General features: G+C 38.5%; 1 protein-coding gene across 5 annotated transcripts in view; it reads left to right on the top strand.

Annotated features, from left to right (window-relative positions):
• Window positions 1–3956: 3956 nt before the first annotated feature.
• cfap74 (cilia and flagella associated protein 74) overlaps window positions 3957–19237 on the top strand; it is a 54510-nt gene continuing 39229 nt past the window's right edge. For 3 of the 5 annotated variants that reach the window (XM_037773977.1, XM_037773980.1, XM_037773975.1), the window contains exons 1-14: window positions 3957–4084; window positions 4530–4634; window positions 5291–5372; window positions 5690–5854; window positions 6699–6797; window positions 6904–7008; window positions 7717–7890; window positions 8270–8383; window positions 8928–9030; window positions 10618–10775; window positions 10947–11160; window positions 11271–11426; window positions 13485–13643; window positions 13818–13936. In XM_037773977.1, the coding sequence (XP_037629905.1) occupies window positions 4048–4084; window positions 4530–4634; window positions 5291–5372; window positions 5690–5854; window positions 6699–6797; window positions 6904–7008; window positions 7717–7890; window positions 8270–8383; window positions 8928–9030; window positions 10618–10775; window positions 10947–11160; window positions 11271–11426; window positions 13485–13643; window positions 13818–13936 (1790 nt within the window). In that variant the 5' untranslated portion in view covers window positions 3957–4047. The remainder of the gene's footprint in view (window positions 4085–4529; window positions 4635–5290; window positions 5373–5689; window positions 5855–6698; window positions 6798–6903; window positions 7009–7716; window positions 7891–8269; window positions 8384–8927; window positions 9031–10617; window positions 10776–10946; window positions 11161–11270; window positions 11427–13484; window positions 13644–13817; window positions 13937–19237) is intronic. The other 2 variants (XM_037773976.1, XM_037773978.1) reach the window with 2 other exon arrangements.

The following is a 19237-nucleotide window of genomic DNA, read 5'->3' as shown; positions in this document are numbered from 1 at the left end:
AAAGTGGGTACAGGGATACCCAGCAGTCCTTGAGTTGGTCTAGAGGACCTTACACCATTAACCTCCTGAGACCCAGTCCATTGACATGTGTCCTCTGTAGTGGACATTTTGTGCACATGCATATCCTCTTACTCTTTTGACCTACTCTATCAACCCCTGGTGTATTGTAAAGAGGACATCCTAGGCTTTCCAGTGATATATAATGTGTTTGTTTTTTTTAATCAATTTGAATGTATTCTTGGTTTAATATCACTCTACAGCCATAATCTGTTCATTTTGTTTTGTCTTTTCACGCTGAAATAGTCCTGTAGTCCACTACAGTGGACAATAAAAATAAAGTTTAACAAGCCTAAATTGTTAAGATTTTCTTTTAACCCTAAATAGGAAGGAAATCACAAAAAAAAAGTAATTGGAAGACACTTTTCTTAACTCGGTTCCCAGGAGGTTAAAGAGGAATAGCAGGTATGTGTTTTCACTTTCATGACATCAGTAAGTAAATTCACCTTAGACTGAGTATAGGCTATATATTCTCTAATAGGGATAAATGGAGGTGAGTTCTCTAAAATTAAGCAATTCCTGATGGGACTGTGGAACAGCTGACTGCCTGCAGGTTGACATGGTCAGCAGAATAATGTGAGGAATGAGAGGTTTCACTGTTAGCTCAACACCTCCACCCCAGACTGTTATATAATTCTGTTCTAATGCACATATAGATCTGAATGTTCCTCATATCAGGCTCCGGTTATTACTGTAGCACAGAGGTTATAACACTTTTATTGTCAGGGACCAAAGACCACAATTTGAGGAGATATAGTCTCTACAGGAATTCAGTACAGATTCAACACACTCATATTTTTCAATACTGACGGTTTGATTGAGTATACTGGACATGAATCATTTTAACATCAGTATACAAACATGGTATTCATTTTTTATGCACGTATATTCTGTATGTATATCTGCCTGACAAATGACTCTTATTTGCCCCTCTAGTCTTGGCATGGCATGGGTGAGACAACAAAAAAATAAGATGAAATATAATGAAATTAATTTAAAAAAAATGTAAAAGTGATATATATATACATGTAAATATATATACAGTATATATGTAATTATAATTATTATTGTTATTATTAATATTATTATATTTAATATTTATATACAAGTGTATATATAAATAAAAATGAGAAAAATATACATAACATATACTATACATAAATAAATAAATAAAATAATAGGGAAAACCAATATAAATATTTGTTATATATATAATAATCAGTTATAAATGTCAAAAATCCTAACCAGTTGAACCATGAGGTGTGCACGTAATTTTGTCTACCAGTTTAATAAGGTCACCAGATACAAGAATACAAATATATACAATATTAAAATAGATTGCTAAGCAAAAACAAAACAATAACGTAAAGTTATAAACACATCTCACTCCCCACATGAATTATTCTATGAATTTACTCAAGGGATTTATTATTATATAGATATTACATGAGTCCCAGAGGTATAATCTCAGTAAGCATTTTAATCTCCACTCAGTTTGATTAAAAAAAAAGCAAATATAGGGTAAGAAATGTATCAAAATGTGCAGGCTTGTATTTGCTCCTTATTAACAGTAACCTGTATTATATATGCTCTGTGTGGCGCGTTGCAGCGGTGCACCTGCCCTGGTTTCTGCTGCCTCGCTCTGGGGATCAGACGCAGACCTGGAGTCAGTGGCTGTGGATTCAAACCACTGTCTCTTCCTCCCAGCGGACCTTCCACTTGGATCTGCACTGCAAGTTCTTTTGATATGAAGATACCAGGCTGCAGTGCACGCTACAATGCACTGCATGGGACTGTCTCTCAAGCACAAACTATTTCTTATTCCTTTTATTCCTCTCACCCTCATGTATTCTCTTTCTCCTTCTCTCTCTGTTTCCTTCTGTTGATCCATCCTTTATGTCAGCTGGAGTCTTTGTTTCCTCACAGTTACTTTGCTCTGCTTTTATCTCTCTCTCACTAAACATGCCCTCTATCCTGCATCACAGACACACATGCACACTCATACTATTTGTTTATTCAGTCTCCCACAGCGATATGCTACAGAATATTCCTGCATCACAAGATTTCAACACAGTAGGACATGCTCTCCTTCCTCTTCTTCTGAATTCCTCTTCAACATTATGATGAACTGAAAGACAGCTTTATTGTGTCAAACAAAAGAGAATCTTTCCAGTAAAAAGCCCGTTGTGCCAGTGCAATCCTGATCAACTACAAATTATAACGTCTTTTCCCAGTGTAAATCAGATACAGTATATTGCATGCAAAGACAAAAGATTTTGCATAACTCACAGATTTATCATTCTGCTTTCTGAACCGGCTGAGATATTTTCTGCTGAGTCTGGCTTGACTGATATCAATCAGAAGAAATAAACCAGTGTTGGTGAAGGAAATTATATACATATAAAATGTAACAGCAGACAGGAAGTCACAAAAGGTCACTGTTATGTAAAATCTAGGTCTGCGTCCAGGTATAACAGGTCATTCATTATATTTTAGAAAATACTGTTAATCAGTGCTGCGCTTAGAAGAACAACAGTATTGTAGGCCTCTGCAACCAGTGATTCCTAGCCTTTACTTTAACATAAAGTACTTTGCCTGCCATTTACTATAAGTGCACAAAATAAATAAATAAAATAAAATAAAGAAATGCAGTAAAAAAAAACAATACTAGTGGTGCACTATGTGATTTTATTATTTTGTTTTTTTACTCTTTTAACGTCTTATTGGGTAATTCCAGTGGACATTATGGATCATAACGACAAAAATGATGTTGTCATTACAGTTAGTAGGCTATTATGTACAGTTATGGAATGTAACTAAGTACATTTACTCAAGTACTGTACTTAAGTACAATTATGAGGTACTTTACTTGAGTATTTACATTTATATGTTACTTTATACTTTTACTCCAATCAATTTCGAAAGCAGATATTGTACTTTTTACTCCACTACATTTATTTGACAGCTTTAGTTACTAGTTACTTTGCATATTCAGATTATATAAAACAAATAAATCAACTTATACATTATGATGTATTATCACTGGCATCACTAATTATAATTCAGTAATATAATATAGCTATATTTTGGTAAAATGGGCCATTCAGCATAATGGGTACTTTTAACTTTTTTTTTTTTTTAATACTTTTTTTTTTTCCCTTTCTCTAGGTTGTTTTCATAATTATATGCAATTTACAGTTCGTAATTACAATATTTTATAAACCAATTGTTTAAGTAGCTGAGCTTATAGATAAACTCATTAAGTACACTAGAGAAAACAACTTCAACATTCAAAATTTAATTAAACTTAAGAAAAAAAAATAAAAAATAATAATAATAATAATAACAATAATGATAAAAAGAAAGAATAGAATTAAAAAAACAAAAAAACACACAAAACAAAAAAATAATAATACAAAAATAAGAGAGCAATAATAATTAAATAAACAAATAAGTTAATAGAAAATAAAACTTCAACATTCAAAATTGAAATACAATTTATAAATAAATAAATAAATAAATAATAACCATAATAATAATATTATTATGATTATTATTATTAATAATAATAATCATAATAATAATAATAATAATAATAATAAAAAGAAAGAATAGAATAAAAAAAAACATAAACAAAAAAAACACACAAAAGAACAATAATAATACAAAATAAGAGAGTACTTTTAACTTTGATACTTGAAGTGTATTTTGATGCTAATACTTTTGTACTTTTACTTAAGTAAGGCTTTGAATGCAGGACTTTTACTTGTTACAAAGTCTTTCTACACTGTAGTCTTGCTACTTTTAGTGAAGTCAAAGGTTGACTTAATACTTCTTCCATCACTGGTTATGTACTATGTTTTTGCCACCAGCAGGTTTCAGTTGGAGTTCAGGTGATAGACCACGCCCCTTTGCCTCCCGTCTCCATGGAAACACTAACAAACATGGAGGATTAACTTCTGCTGTGAGGATAAAGGTACATGTGAGAAGATGTCTGGCCAAGAGAAGGAAAGCTTAGCCACGCCAGGTAACGCCGCAATGTTCGCTTAAATGAAGGTTTTGTAACTTTAAATGTTATGGAGCCTAAATTCAGCATTAATTGTGCATTAATTAGTTTCCAAGCTTTCTAGCTTTCCACGTTTAGCCAGCCACTATCGAGACACGCCACGCCAGACTGCATTCAGAAATGTGGTTATTTAATGTTGTCTAACTTAGTGGTAATGTCACACAACTCAAAAACACGACTTTTAACATCTCCTGCTATTCACTAAGAGCCAATCTTCAAATCGGCACACATATAATCCACCAAAACAACATTTTAAAATTAAATTTCAACTTTTAAAATGAGACCTCCTTGCAGGATTATTGAAGAGGTTTGTCAGCCTTTTAGCACATTCGCAGGGATATGATGAAGTTGTAGCAATAAACTGTAGTTTTTCCTCTGATAATATGCAGCTGTGTTATTTATAAAGCAGGTGAAATGGACGTGGAAGACAGTGAAAGTCTATTTGATGTGACGTCAGACAGGTGTGGACAGCTGGGTGTCCACCTCAGCACTGATGATGAGGACAATGAGGGTGAGTGACAGCTCCTGTTGCTGCCCTGTTTGCAAAATGCAGCTTGTAGTCTCTACTTTTAGTCACCTTAATTCACAACCACACATATAACTGTCTATTTTACCTTAGTTTTAAAGGTTCCATATGTTCTCATTTTCAGGTTCATACTTGTAATTTGTGTTTCTACTAGAACATGTTTACATGCTGTAATGTTAAAAAAACACTTTTATTTTCCTCATACTGTCAGCCTGAATATGCCTGTATTTAACCTCTGTCTGAAACGCTCCGTTTTAGCGCATTTTGACGGAATTGCAACAGAATTGCGTTGCTAGGCAACAGCTTGGGTACATGTGTACTCCTGTTAGCTGATGACATTCACATACACTGCAAACCAGGAATAAACTGGGACACATTTAGAATGGTTACGTTTAAAATGATGTCAAGGGTCTAAATATTGTATATTCGTGACATCACGAATGGACAGAAATCCTGACAGCTTGTTTCAGATGCAGAGTTTCTGAATATGGGCTGTGTGTATTTCAATGTGGATTGAGTGTATCGATACTTTCACAGTATTTATATAGGACTTAAGCCTGCTTTGTAATAAAAAAAACATGAAAATCACACTTTTTTATAATATGGGACCTTTAAGAGACTCACTTATACATACATTTCAGAGGATGGTCCAGGCCAGGAGATGTTTAACGATGAAGAGCCAGCCCTTCCTCCTGATTTGAAGTGGTTAGAAGAGTTGTACGAGTGAGTGTTTCTTGCTTTTCAGTGTATCATATTCTATTTATATGATTAAATACAAATATTTATGTATTAATCCTTAATCCTCTCAGTATTCAGAACATCAAGTCACTGTAACTCAATGTGGTTCTCAATATGATATTTTATTAGAAAATAATAATTTATCTATTTATTCCAGAATTGATTATTATGTTATGTAAAACCTCAGTACAAACACTTCCAGGCATAACAGTGGTCTAATTTTATGTATGTACATAATTCATAGTCAGATTTTGCATTAAACATGCAACCTTTACTGAGTGTAATTTTCCATCTGCCCGCAGAGAGGACGATGGGGAGGTTGACGGTGATGGTGACCTTGCGGTTGCGGCCGTCAGTGGTAAGAAGAGGAGTTGTGACGAGACTGCACGGATGTTCAAGCTGAGACGAAACCTGGACCAGCTGGACTGCATTCACCGACAGAAGGAGCACGACGTGCTGAAAGCCAGGTCTGGACCTCTAGAGCCGCAGTTGCATCACAGCCTATAGAGATCCCTGTGTCTTTCTAGACTCTTCTGAAACCTGCACACGTAATGGAAAACCTTGCATGTAGTGTCTTTTTGTTACAGGTCGTTGCACTACTAAGAAAAAAAACAATTTTCCACATCTTTTCAGTTTCCGGAAAGAGCTTTTTTTCAGCATTATTCCACTTTCCAAGGTCTTTCCCCTCTTGCCCTCTTCACACAGAGCCAATCATTTCTGTACCAATTGATTAGGCTATTTGCAGGAATCCATTTCAGCTGAAGAGAGAACATTTCCTATAATGTCCCACTTTTCTTCCCTCTTTTTTATTTGTCTGCACTGCGAGCCATTAAGCAGCCGATGAACTGTGCTGCGGTCCCCGGCAAAAATGACCGTCATTTTCACTTCGGCACAAAACATCAGAGGTCAGAGTGGAGCTGCACTGCGCTCTGATCAAACATGAGTTTAATGGAAGCACACCTGGCTTTTAACCAATCTGCAGCTGTTACTAGACCATGTGCCATGATTTTCTTTTTATGACAGTCTTGTCCCCCAGTCACAGATTGTTCTATTGCACGCCATTAAACTGCAAAAAAAAATACTGGGCACTTCAAAGCTGTTGAGGTGTGTGTGTCCACTCTCAGCTTTTCAATATCTTCATGAGATTACCTTGTTAGCCGACAAAATTAGCTTCCTTTTACTGCAATGGCCACAAGGAAATCCATTAGCCTGATGCTTTGGGTTCATTGCACTTTAACAGCCTTGATGATGCTATTTCTGATTGTTTTCTATGTCAACTCTTGAACTTTTCTCTGCTTTTCTTTTTTCCAGTGAGGAGCTTAAACTCTGTCAACAGAACATAGAAAGTTTAATGGAACAGAGATATAACTTGGAGAAAGAAATAGAGCGACAGAAAGCAGCAGACAACAGGTGAGTTCAAAATGAACAACAAAACAGTGACTGCTCTGTACTTTATATTCATAGATGAGATGTTTCTGTTTTGTTCAACCCACTCTTTGTTTACTTTATTCTGCAGCGTGGCGGTGTTTCGTTTGCGAGGCCAGCATAAGCATCTGTGTCAAAAGCTGCAGAGCGAGGAGGAGCTGGAGGGCCACGTCAACACTGAGCTGAAGCAACAAGAGTGAGTCTGAGAGGAAAATGGTTTGACAGTAAGGTGTTGTTCTGACAGGCATTAGTGCGGCATGAAAAACAGAAGCGAACACAGAGGGTTCAAAATGGTCATCCAGCAAAAACATTTAACCTGCCGCAACACAAGGTGATGTCATTCACCAACAAAGCACTTTATTTGCTACTCAGAAGTGCACACTCCACTATGATAACTGTCTACTCTATACTATGATAGCATTACAAACCGTTAAGCAGTGTTGTGGCATCTGATAAACCTTCAAACCCATGGATCTATATCTCAAACCAGACGTCCTGGATTATATTTCAGCATCTCAACGTTACCTGAAACAACACGCCGACACCAATGCAGCCCCTCGTGTATTTTCTGCTCTTATCAGTCAGAAAGCCTGGTTACTTGACATTTTTTTTTAAAGGAAAATCATCTCCTCTCCTGGTCTGAATGCTGCTTTTTAGGCTTTTTCAATTATCACCCATTAAGTGCTGGCCTCTTAGTCCAATTGATTCATTTTATTGATCTGGTCTTAATCATGATTTAAATAAAAAATACAGAGCAAAATCAAATTCTGCTTCAAAACCCCACATATGTCTAGCTTCTTACCTCTGCTACAGTAAGTGGTAGATAATATACACCATCAGTCAGCATTTTTTTTAACTTCATGTTCTATCTACATCCATCTCATTCTACATCTTTGCTCTTCAGGCTGGAGCTGACTGAGGTGGAGGTGGAGCTTGGCAGGTTCTCCTCGCTCCGGCATGAGGTGAAGGAGGAGGAGCGGGTCTTCCGGGTGCGTAAGAACCAGAAGGCAGCCACAAGGTTACAGCAGGAGAGGAAAGCCAGCCAGAACCTGCAGATCAAGATGCAGCATCTCAGGGAGTAAGGAAAACAACCATCTTTTCTATTCACTCTGTAGTGTTTTTTTTTGTGTGTGGGAGTGACAACTACTGCTCTGTTGTGCATACAAAATGATTGATCTCAGTATATAAACAAGTAAGTGGAAAATGTCACATTTAATTTAAGCGAAACACCGCTTATATGCACATGATAAAAGATTATAAATTATTAATGTGTGCACTGAAGTGAGATCAAATGCAACATTGTGCCTTACAGTGTATCCAAAGTATCACTCCCCTATGAAAGGCTTATTTATCCTGTGTGTTTTATTTATTCTGTTTATGAAAAGCCTGTATGGGGAATCAGTTACCTTGAATAGCCACGTAAAAACTGCAATGTGTTTGTGATTGTGTTCTGATAGTAAACAGGCAGCCATGCTGAAGAAAGAAGAGAAGGCCAAATGTCAGAAGAAAATTGCAGAGGGCCAGGCAAACCGCAAGATCGCTACCAAGTACTTGAAAGAGACCATTAAAAGGTAATCAGCTTTTAGGCCAGTAAACAGGGCTTAGACTAGAACAAGAATATGGTGTATCTCAGAGGACTCATCGGATAGTTGACACATCCTATTGATCATTCGCTCATGCTGGCAAAATATATTACAATTCAGGCCAGATATGGTACTTGAAAGAGCTCAAATTCATACAGAAACGTTCAAGCTGAAAGATCAGATCTGAGGAGAAAAAATGATGAAGTGTACACTAAATTTCCCCAAAAATGGTAACTATAAAAAATACTTTCTTGTACATGAAATTTACTTTAATTCTGGTCTTTTGGGGTATCAGGAACCTGACCTGAACAGTTTTTATATCAGTATTTACCACCTAAAAGCTAAAGCAAATGGTATTTTCTTGTAGCCCTCAGAGGATTATGATTATAGAGAATAAAGTATTTCTCCGAATCGTGATAATTAACCTTAATGTTGCTCAGCTCCTGGAAGTTTCAATCCCAACAGATTTGTTTTTCTCTCTGTTGTGTATTTGAGCATTCACATGCTTTGGGATTGTCTCCCTTTCATTCAGGGTGCATCAGCAAGAGGCTGAGAAGGAGCAGCAGAACAAGGAGTTACTGGAGAAGAGGATCCAGGCTGTCAAGTCACTGAAATCTAACATAGCAGCCACCCAAGTGAGCAGCAGCACCCTCCCATACTGATACTGTAGCATCGTGGTTGTTGTTTCAGCAGTGATGATGAGAAACGCAAGCTGTTGGCGCTATGTATTATTCTATAGCGACCATATCGTATAGTGCAATATAAGATCATTCCAAAGTGCATACAACCTTTTAAGTACAAACCATATTTAGTGATGCATAACATCCTCATAAAGCTTTAAAGACAGAGTGATACAACTTTGCCTAACTTGATTCGTGCTAAAATGGCAATATAAGCACACACTGTAGTTAAATGCATGTATGAAACTGAAACATTTTCTAATGTTTGTCTAATGATTATTATTGCAGTCAAGGGTCATAATTGTGACATAATGGACAGCAAAAAAACACATTTTATAGAGCCTGGCAGGTGTCATGGGGGAAAAAAATGAAAATTTGTGTGCACTAATTACCAGAACATAATGCTAAACAACATTTTTTTGCATTTTAACATAATGTTTAGGGGATTTCTAACAGGTAAAATCTGAAGTATAATCCACATACCTTTAAAATAAATCCAAAATAAAAACAAAACTGCATCTAAATTTCATTTAGTTAATACTGTCCATGGCCTGACAACTTTAACTGTTTATTTTTCACTCCATTAACATTAGGCTACACAGAGGGATATGACTAATAGCAGCCAAAGTAGGACAGTTTTGCTGAAACAACATCCAGTGTAGCATCCATTGAAATTAAATAGGATATTTCCTGTTTTCTATTTCTATGGTAGCAACTGTATAAACAAGAGTGTTGATCAATGGTATCAATATTATATTGAAGGAATTTGTACGCACTAACAGTAGTGCTGCTATTAGCGTGGATGTTCCCCTTTAACTGACCAGAGTTGCCACGACAACGTGGAACATCCCTTCCTGCTGTTACAGTAACATAACAGCACAATGACTAATGTATGTGCACTAATTAAGTAAATTTGAGGGCATGAATTACTCACTTTTGTGCACAAAATCTATTTTTCTTCCCATGACACCTGCTGGGCTCTGTAGTTTTTACAGTATGGATACCAGTGTTTTTAATGGGAGATATGGCAGTGTCATATGCATAATAGTGTTGGAACCAGTAGTATGACTTGTTGAAGTCGCAATAATGTCTGTGATCATGTGAATCTCATTGCAAATTTCTGTATTGTACAGAAATTGCAATTTTGCATTTAAACTAGACTGTAACATTTGGTGAACTACATTAGAAGCCAAAGGAAATCATCGTACCTTTTTTACCATTAGGACCTGGGTTTATTTATTCCATCCACTCTGACCAAATTCTCCTCTTAGCTAGGAGAGATGTGAAGCAGAAACCACATTTTATTGTCATTACTACACCCCCTCATAGATCCCCAAATGCAGTAAATTCAGCTCTGGACTGTGTATGCTATTGTCTCCGGTACTTACATGCTCATCATCATGATCTTCCAATGCTATCATCATCGTCATGCTTAGTGCTGTATTTTCCAATTCAACAGGTACATTTCACATTTTAGGAGAACATAGCTCTGTGATTTTCAAATGACATGATGTGGTCATTAATCTGATGTTATTTCTTCAGGAGGGCTTACGGGTCCATCAGGGCAGAACCAAAGCAAACGCCCAGAAGAAAGAGCAGCAACAGAGACAACTGAGAGAATCCCTGCAGGCCCAAGGAATCAACAGTTTCAAGCATATGTACCAACAGAAACAACTAGAGGAGATAAAACGACAACAAGAGTACGTCCTCTCCTCTCCTCTCCTCTCCTCTCCTCTCCTCTCCTCTCCCACATGCATGTCCTCCACTCCCACTCCATGCAGCAGTGTGTGGGTGTTTTCTCTCGCTGTGTGCTGGAGGAATACATGACCGTGTTTCAGTATAATGCGGTGTTGTTGATTTGTCTTTCTCAGGGATTACGAAGAGAGGCAGAAGTCAAAGAGAGTGGAGATTGTGGCAAAAATTCTTCAGGAGGAACAGCTGGTAAAGAGCAGAAAGAGGCACCAGGCGCTGCAGCCTAAACCCTCAACCACCGACAAGTTTTCATCTCTGGGGAGGGCAAGAGAGAAGCTCCTGTACTCCCTGGATCCCAGCCCCCCATCAGCCACCGAGGAGAGAGCCACAGTCGTGAGTGATTCATTACATCTGAGGTGGCATTTGTGAAATGACTGTTTCAAGAGATGGAGTGCATTTTGAACAATTATGACCCAACGTGTACTGTATGTGCATTTGTCCAGCAGTTAAGACAGTTCAGTGACACCAGCAGCTCATCGTCAGCCTCCTCTGATGTTGAGGACCTGGAGGAAACCATGCACAATAAAGTGGACCACCAGAGTTTCACTGACAGCCTGGCTGAGCCTGAGTTCTCTGGGCTGTGGGACCAGAACTACAAGGTGCACTAACACAAAAAGCCACAGCTCCCAAAAGCAAATCCCTGAAAGCTGCTAAATTTAAACCCTCATAAATCACGTCCCATTCACAGCAACCACACATATATATTTTTCTGAATTCCCCCACCTGCAAACTGAAGGACGCTGTATAAATAATTCCACTGAAAGCCGATATTTAATTGATTTGAACATAAATACATGGTCATATTAAATCACACCAATTAGAATGTGGTTAAAGCATCACAAAGAGTTACTGGTGAGCTTATTTTACTTGTTACAATAGAAGTATCACACTGATATCTGTGTCCTGAGTAACACTAACACATTAGCATACAGTACATTGAGTTCAGCCTGTAGGCAACTAGCAATAACTCTCTAACACAGTCTGAGAACACTGCAGACCTTTTAGAAATCCAAAGCTGGTAGTGTTTTTTCCCATTTCTCTCAACACATATAGGCTCAGTTGACCTGTAGCCAGAATTTCTAAAATTATGGTGAAGAGCTTTCTCTAGACAACAAGAGTAGAAAGTTCTACAATAAATATGTACTCAATTAAACTCCATCACCACAGTGTTTACCGCAGCGACGGCACCAATTCGGACTTTTCTTGAATCTGAAGATTAAGTGCCTTGCTCAAGGGCTGCTCAGTGGTAGTTGTTGAAAGAGTAGTCTCTAGCTCGCTGCCACACACACTTGAAATGTGGGGCGACAGGCATCACTTCTCATTGTGCCGGCGCCTTTGAGGCCTCATAGCGAGTACGGTGCTACAGCTCAGAGCTCTGAGCTAGTGACAAGTGGAGTGGAAGCGATCTCTCCTCCTAACATGCAGATCAGACTCACTCCCTCATCAAAGGCTACTTCTCAGCACAGTAATGGCTAGGGCGATAGATGAGCACAGCAATGTAATAAAGCTAATAAGATGATTCATCATGGGGAGAATGCTGATGAAATGTCAGTTCACTTCAAGCGCTTTACAATACAGAAAGAATACAGCAGGGATACAATGAAAAACATAAAAAGTAAAACAGTTTCACATGTTTAAAGCTATGTTCACACTACATCAAAACGACCAAGCATGGCCAGCTGGATTGTTGGCAAGTCGCCGTTGAAGTGTTGCTCAAACGCTTGTTGACGTATTATGTCGTTAACGAAATTTTTTTAGGTGAAACGGAACAGGTTGAAACAAAAACACATGATTGGTTGATGCTTCACTGTGTCATTGGAGCGCTGAAAAAATTGAGACAAGATCAACTTTGATTTGAAGCGCGTCACACAGCAACAAGTGTCGGGCATCAGTTTGTAGCTAGCAGGTTCTTGTATGGCTGCTTTAGTTAAGACAACATTTAACATTTGAGAACTTAAATGATTCTTATGTTAAATGAAAAAAAGAGTGTTGTAGAAAACCATGCAGTGTCCGAAATTAACTTTTTGATTCACCGGCCAAGCATATTTTTTTACCGGCCAAAATAATAGATTGCCATTTTGTGTCACATAACATGTGTTCTAACTCAGAGAAGAGGCCAGATGGTTTGAACGGTAATTCACTTTAGTTAAAGATAAAGCTACACACAGATGAATCAGCAGAAATGTCATTTCATACTGCAGCAGACTAATCCAATAGGAAGTGCATTGTTTTAATCTCATAATAGGATTTCATACTCCTACGTTACATGACATTTCATCTATTGTGCACTTAATGACACGTGGTGCATGTTTACATCTCCATTCAATCTGAAGGAGAATATTACATGCAGTTCTTAGCTCTAGCATTGAGAAGGAGAAAATCAAATAAAAATGGAAAATCTGAGGAACTGACGAAACAACTGACAAGAAACAAAAAAAACCTGAACAATTTTAGGATGACAGAAAGTTAGATTTAGTTTCACCAGGCATACTCTCAAAATACATCTCCTACTTCTGCCTTTCTTTCACCTGTGTTCTATGTAAAGAGTCTTTTTCATGTCAGTGAATTTTGATTTTGTTATGTTACGGTGTGACAATTAGAGTTTTGTTATAGTGATTATTTACATTGACTTCAGCAGCTGTTGCTTCATGTTACAGAAGCTCCGGAATGAGAAAACAACATCTGTGCAGACAGAAGTAAAGCAGGAAGAATCGGTGATGACCAGTGGGAAGCTCAACATTCCTCCTAAAAAGGTTCATGGAAAAGAGTTGAAAGGGCCTCCATTCATCAGTAAACCAGAGGTCATCCTCTTCAAGGTACCACACTACTGCTTCTGTAGAATACACGTCCTGAAAATACTTTGTCATAGGAATTCATGTCTTTAAGCAGTTTTAAACGATTCAAGTTCAATTAACAGTTGATTTTAGATCTTCTGTTGTTCGTTATTTTAATAGCAACAGACTGACATTAAGGTGAATGTTCTGCTTTAGGACTTTGAAGTTGGGAAAATGTATAAGAAGAAAATCGTCCTGACTAACATCAGCTACATCATCAACCACTGCAGGCTCCTTGGGGTCTCCGCCCATCTGAAGGATTTTATCTCCATCAAGTAAGATTTTTACAATGTCAGCTGCACGATTGAATTATTTTATCCCCATTCAAGTTAGCATAGGGCTAAACCGGATGTTAGCCGGCTCTGCAAAAGTAGCGTGCAGCAGTGGGATGGCCAACAAGAAGTGTCATATATACTGTATATATGTAATCAACCCTCACCTGTGATTAGGCGTGGTTTCAGCGCCTTGAGCGGACCGCCCCCAGTGTTTCAGCAGAGAATACTGCTTATTTTTTCACGATTTTGAAACTTATTTTTATATACTTGACGATTTTTTTAATCATTCAAATTTGGCTGGGTGGTTAATAACACATTTATCTGTGGTGTGACAAACTCAGAACACATATTTATTTTTGCTTTACCCAGACTTTAAAGTGTCTACAATCCTTACAGAGCAACCCATCACTCCAAATGCCATATTGAGGTTATGTTCCAAATTTACAGACTACACTTTGAAAGAAGCCAGAAACTCCAGTTTTTCTCTATGCATCACCGTGGGACAAATAAATCTCTGTGGGGGCAAACACAAACACACATAGCATAGCATCAAGCAGCCTACCAGAACCCAAACTGAATCCCATCTGAGGAAAATATTGAAATAGAAGAGACACCAAAATAAAAATACACAATTAAGCACAGTCGTTGTTCAGTGAGATGGCTTAGAGAATTGTAGTTGTTTTGAATATATAACTTGGTTATTAGAAATCTGATTCAAAGACCGAATTCTGGCATTGTGACAACACTAGAACTAGATGTAGTTATAACAACAAATGTTCTTATGAACTGACTCGATGTTGGACAGCTTCAATTATCACATGGAAACATCTGCTGATGTATCACCACTCAGGAATTCAGTACAACCACTTCTTGTCATTTGAAAAGACGATGGAGTGGACGTGAAAGCAAAGCCTGTCCTCCCACATATGGACGCCAGCTTGGATCACCACGATCACAGCTCCTCTTATGAGACTCAGCTCAGTGAGTCAGTCTACGTCTCTGCTATCTCCTCTCTCTCTCTCTCTCTCTCTCTCTCTCTCAGCGTGCCTGCCAGCAGCCCACAGGCCGAGCAGAGATGTATTGTTCTCCAGGTCACTCGCTGTGTATCACTTTCCCATCAGCTCCCTCGTGACTTGATGTGGTTTCTTCGTCTCTCCTCTTTCTGCCTGACTGAGTGAAGAGGCTCCCCGGCTACAGCACGGTCAGCTGGAAACTACTGATGCCGTTCTTGAGCGTTCGTGCTGGACCACTTGTCTGAACGTATCACCGTCTAGTTCTCTGATCGGAACTCACATGTAGCAAACATGCACTTTTTTCAAAAACGTGTGAATGCACACATACTGTACTATAGTGTACATTATACCCACTCAACTCCATATCTCTCTGCCATGTCACTGAAACACAACAGTGCATAGCTTATATAGTTTTAATAATTGGTGCTTTTAGTTACTTTACACCTGTATGGTGTTGTTTTTGTGTTTCCATCTAAGTGGTAGTCTAAACCTAAAAGTCTGTTAGAATGAATGCTTACCATCCGGTGATGCTAACAAATTTCATAAGCCGCTAAGTGACTCAAATATCAGGAAGATCCAGGACTATGATAAGTACTGTAGTAGTCCTGGGTCAGGGTTAATGGTGGCTAATGTTAGAACACTTTAAAAAGATATTGTTGTGTAACTGACATTACCAGGTCAGTTTGCAGATTTCATGGCTCTTCTCTTCATGTTTTGGCATGTCGCCGATAAGCATTTCAATGGTTAAAGCCCAAAAGTAAAAGAAGAAGGAAACGGACCGTACCTTGTTGTTTCCTGCTTGTCGTCCCATATTCCGGGGTGAAAATGCGTTTCCCTCGAAACATAATTGAGAAAACAGTTTAGTTGTATGGGAATATAATTTTGTAGGAGACATGGTTGGCTTATGATGTTGTCATTAAAGCTACTGACTCAAGAGAGTCGTGGAAAATTAATGGAAATTCAGTGTGCCATTATCCTGTAATTGCTTATGACTGCAGTGGCTGCTTTTCAGCATATGCTACATAGTCTCATTTTAAATGTAGTCAACTTCCAGTAATCAGGTTCACCTTATTTTTGCCAGTATACTGTACATTGGTTCCATCATACTGTCTTGGTCTACTATTCATGTATGTTGTGTTTACTGTATGTACTATACATCCCACTGATTATTCACACAATTATTGGAAATAGTCACTAATAGATGAGTCATTCAGCTAAAAAACCTACAAAAGACAAGATATTTATTGTCTTGAACAACCCTCTCTTCAAAAATCACTGGGTTAAGAATTGACCCAGCATGAGTCGATATAGCACCAAAGCATTACTGGGTTAACTTTACCCAGTACCCAAGGGTTATTTTTTTTATTATTACTGTTCGATTATGGGTCAAAACCAAGGGGCAACCTCCGGTAGTGCTATAAACTGCAGTTCTTTAAATGGCCACTTGAGGCTGGCTCTAAAAGCGAGTCAATCCCCGTAGACCACCATGTTAAAATTCCCGACTTTACAGCAGAAATAAACATGTTCACAGCCTGGTACAAAAAATGGTTTCAGTCTCTATAGCTAATTTCCCTGTTCATGATAACTGTACAGAGGGTTTACATCCTTATTTTAATTCAGTCTATGGTCAAAACTACCCCTTGTGTTGTGTTTTCTACCCATGGGTACTGGGTACAATTAACCCATTATTGCATTGGTGCTATATTAGCCTTACCTTGCACGGCAGCTGGATTCTCACGATATCACAAGATCACGTGAGAATCCATCTTGTCAGGCTTCAAGTAATGTGTTTGTGTCCGAACCACAGTGGTCCGGACCAATCAGCGTCCTGTGAGGAGCTACTGGCAGCTAGAGGCGTGGTTTAGATGTGTGTGACGCGACACGGAGAGGCTTAGATCAGAACTGGAGAGTATTTCTTCATTGAAAGAACAAGGCTTTTCTCGATGGAAAACATGTTTTTGCTCTTCTTCCGACTGGCTTCGGTAAGAGTTTGATTGACAGATGGTTCATCCAATCACCTGCCAAGTATATTTTGAAAGTGCCTGCCCTTTTCCAAACAGTTTCCAATGACAGCTTCTCAGATGGGTCTGTGTAACAAACCATCTGGTGCGTCAGGTTAATATTGACTCACGCCGGGTTAATTTCTAACCCAGTGAAATTTAGTTGGGTAGATATTGACCCAGCGACAATTCAAACAGTAAGATAGAAAAAGATAGGTAAAAATTAGGAAACAATACATTTTTATATCCTGTTTAAACCGTTCATATTCAACTATTCTAACTTTAACCACCACCATAACTCCAACAGGATAATGGACATAATAGTGTAGGAATGATATAGTTTGGTGTCCGCTGTAGTCAGGAAACCAAATTTAAAAACTGAATTATGCTTACACATGCTGACAGATTCACCTGTTTCTTCCTCTGTACCTGTCATACACCCTCCTACTACTACTCAGTTGTGTGTACCTACAATATTGAGATCAGTCGTGACAACTGCTAAGCCTTCATGGCTCACCCAGTTAAAACCGTTAGCACATCAGGAGAGAGAGAAACGTGGAGAACACGCTGGGCTTTTTCACACCAGCCCATGTTTCCCAGTACGCCCCCTGAATTTTCTAAAAATGGCATACCATCCCCCTACACCCCCCCGCCCGCCCAGCGTACACGCATTGTGCGTTTGTGCCAGAATGGGCTCTGCTCTATCTTCTCACTACTGGGACAAAAACCACAACAACAGCCCAGGCCTGCCAGACTTGGTGAAAACCCGTTGTATAGAAGCTGTGTTTATGCAATTAGTGTCACTTCCTCTCATGTGTTGCAAATGAGTGGCTGAGAGGAAGACACCCCTCTGTGGTCTGTATACTCCTGAGTCGAGTTGCGAGATGAAGCCTGAGACTGTAGTAGAAATGTTGTTACTCCACGAAATCTGAGGATGTGATCACACCTACAATTTGTTGAATTTGGTCCAAATCGTGCCGGATCAGCATCAGGTGGATATTCATTAATGACAAATGCTGTCTGTTCTTTAAAGCTATGTGCCCCTGATGGCTCAGCTGTCAATCAAATAATAACTTATACCATTTATGTCCCACCTGCTTAGAGGCTTGGGGAATAAAGTGGGGTTTATGCTCGCCGTAGTGTCCGCGGCACAAGGGTGCACAAGCCAAAAATGACATCATCACGTGTTGTGTGCGTGAAGTGCAAAGGCTCCCCAAGTTGTCGCAGCGTTTGGTTGTGCACCTCTCCATTTTTGTAACTAGGCACCCGCTGCGTGGGCGTGGCTTTTCAGACATGACTGCCACCATAAGATAAAAGCAAATAACTTAAATTAAGAAGTAAAAATTCTGAAATAGAAAGACGGCCAATTCGTTTTTAAATGCTTTAAAAGCAGGAGATCTCTATTTTGCCCGCCGAATCAAAGTGTTTACAGAATATCAAACCCGCTACAGTATGTACTGTAAATGCAATTCCATTTACCATATGATATTTGACTACGTAAGGGATACCTTTTGTGATTTTAGATGGACTGTTAAGAATTGTGAGCTTGCAGAGAGAGATTTGTAGCAATGGCCGCTAATGAGCTGTTAGCGTAATAACTGTTTTGATCTCATAAGAGGAATTAAGTCTCTAGACTTGAGTGGCAGCAGAGCTTTCTTTGCTTGTTATATTCCAAACTGAGTGATCTCAGATTTGGAAGTGTATGCCTTGCATGCAAACTCCAACTGAGATCAGAGCAAACTCCACTTAATTTTACCTCGAGTGATGTTTCATCCTTTTAGACGCGTCTTCAAAGTAAAGTGTTCTATCAGCCTTTTGATTTGTCTAAAAGATTTAAGACTTGGAATAGATGCAATCAGCCATGTGTTAGCATCTGAAACATGTAAAGAAGTTGGTAAGGGCCTTTTCATATTCTCAAGTGCTTGTAATCTGTCAAAGGAAAGTTAATTCCAATGACTGACGTCAGAAAACCGTGCTGCACTTAACTGTGCTTGTTGTTTTATTTATCTTCTGTGGTCGTCCCACTAAGAGTCTACAAACAAATAATTTAATATGAGCATCAGGCAAATCTACAGTGGAGCTTTATATCTTATAATAGGTCCTATTTCTTTCTGATTTAAAACAATCCGCACCTCAGACCACTTGTGGTTTTTGGTAGCTCAAATATCAAAATATCCACCTGCTTAAAGAACCACCAGAAAGGTTTGGATAAATGAATATAAAAAGCTGCCCTTAAAACACAAAATCTCACTTTTGTGAAATAAAACAGCAAGATTATTCAAGTAATA

This window comes from Sebastes umbrosus, chromosome 6 (genome assembly GCF_015220745.1).
Source record: "Sebastes umbrosus isolate fSebUmb1 chromosome 6, fSebUmb1.pri, whole genome shotgun sequence".
Taxonomy (NCBI): Eukaryota; Metazoa; Chordata; class Actinopteri; order Perciformes; family Sebastidae; genus Sebastes; species Sebastes umbrosus.
The sequence above is the reverse complement of the archived record's forward strand: the minus strand, read 5'-3'. Positions and strand labels throughout refer to the sequence as shown.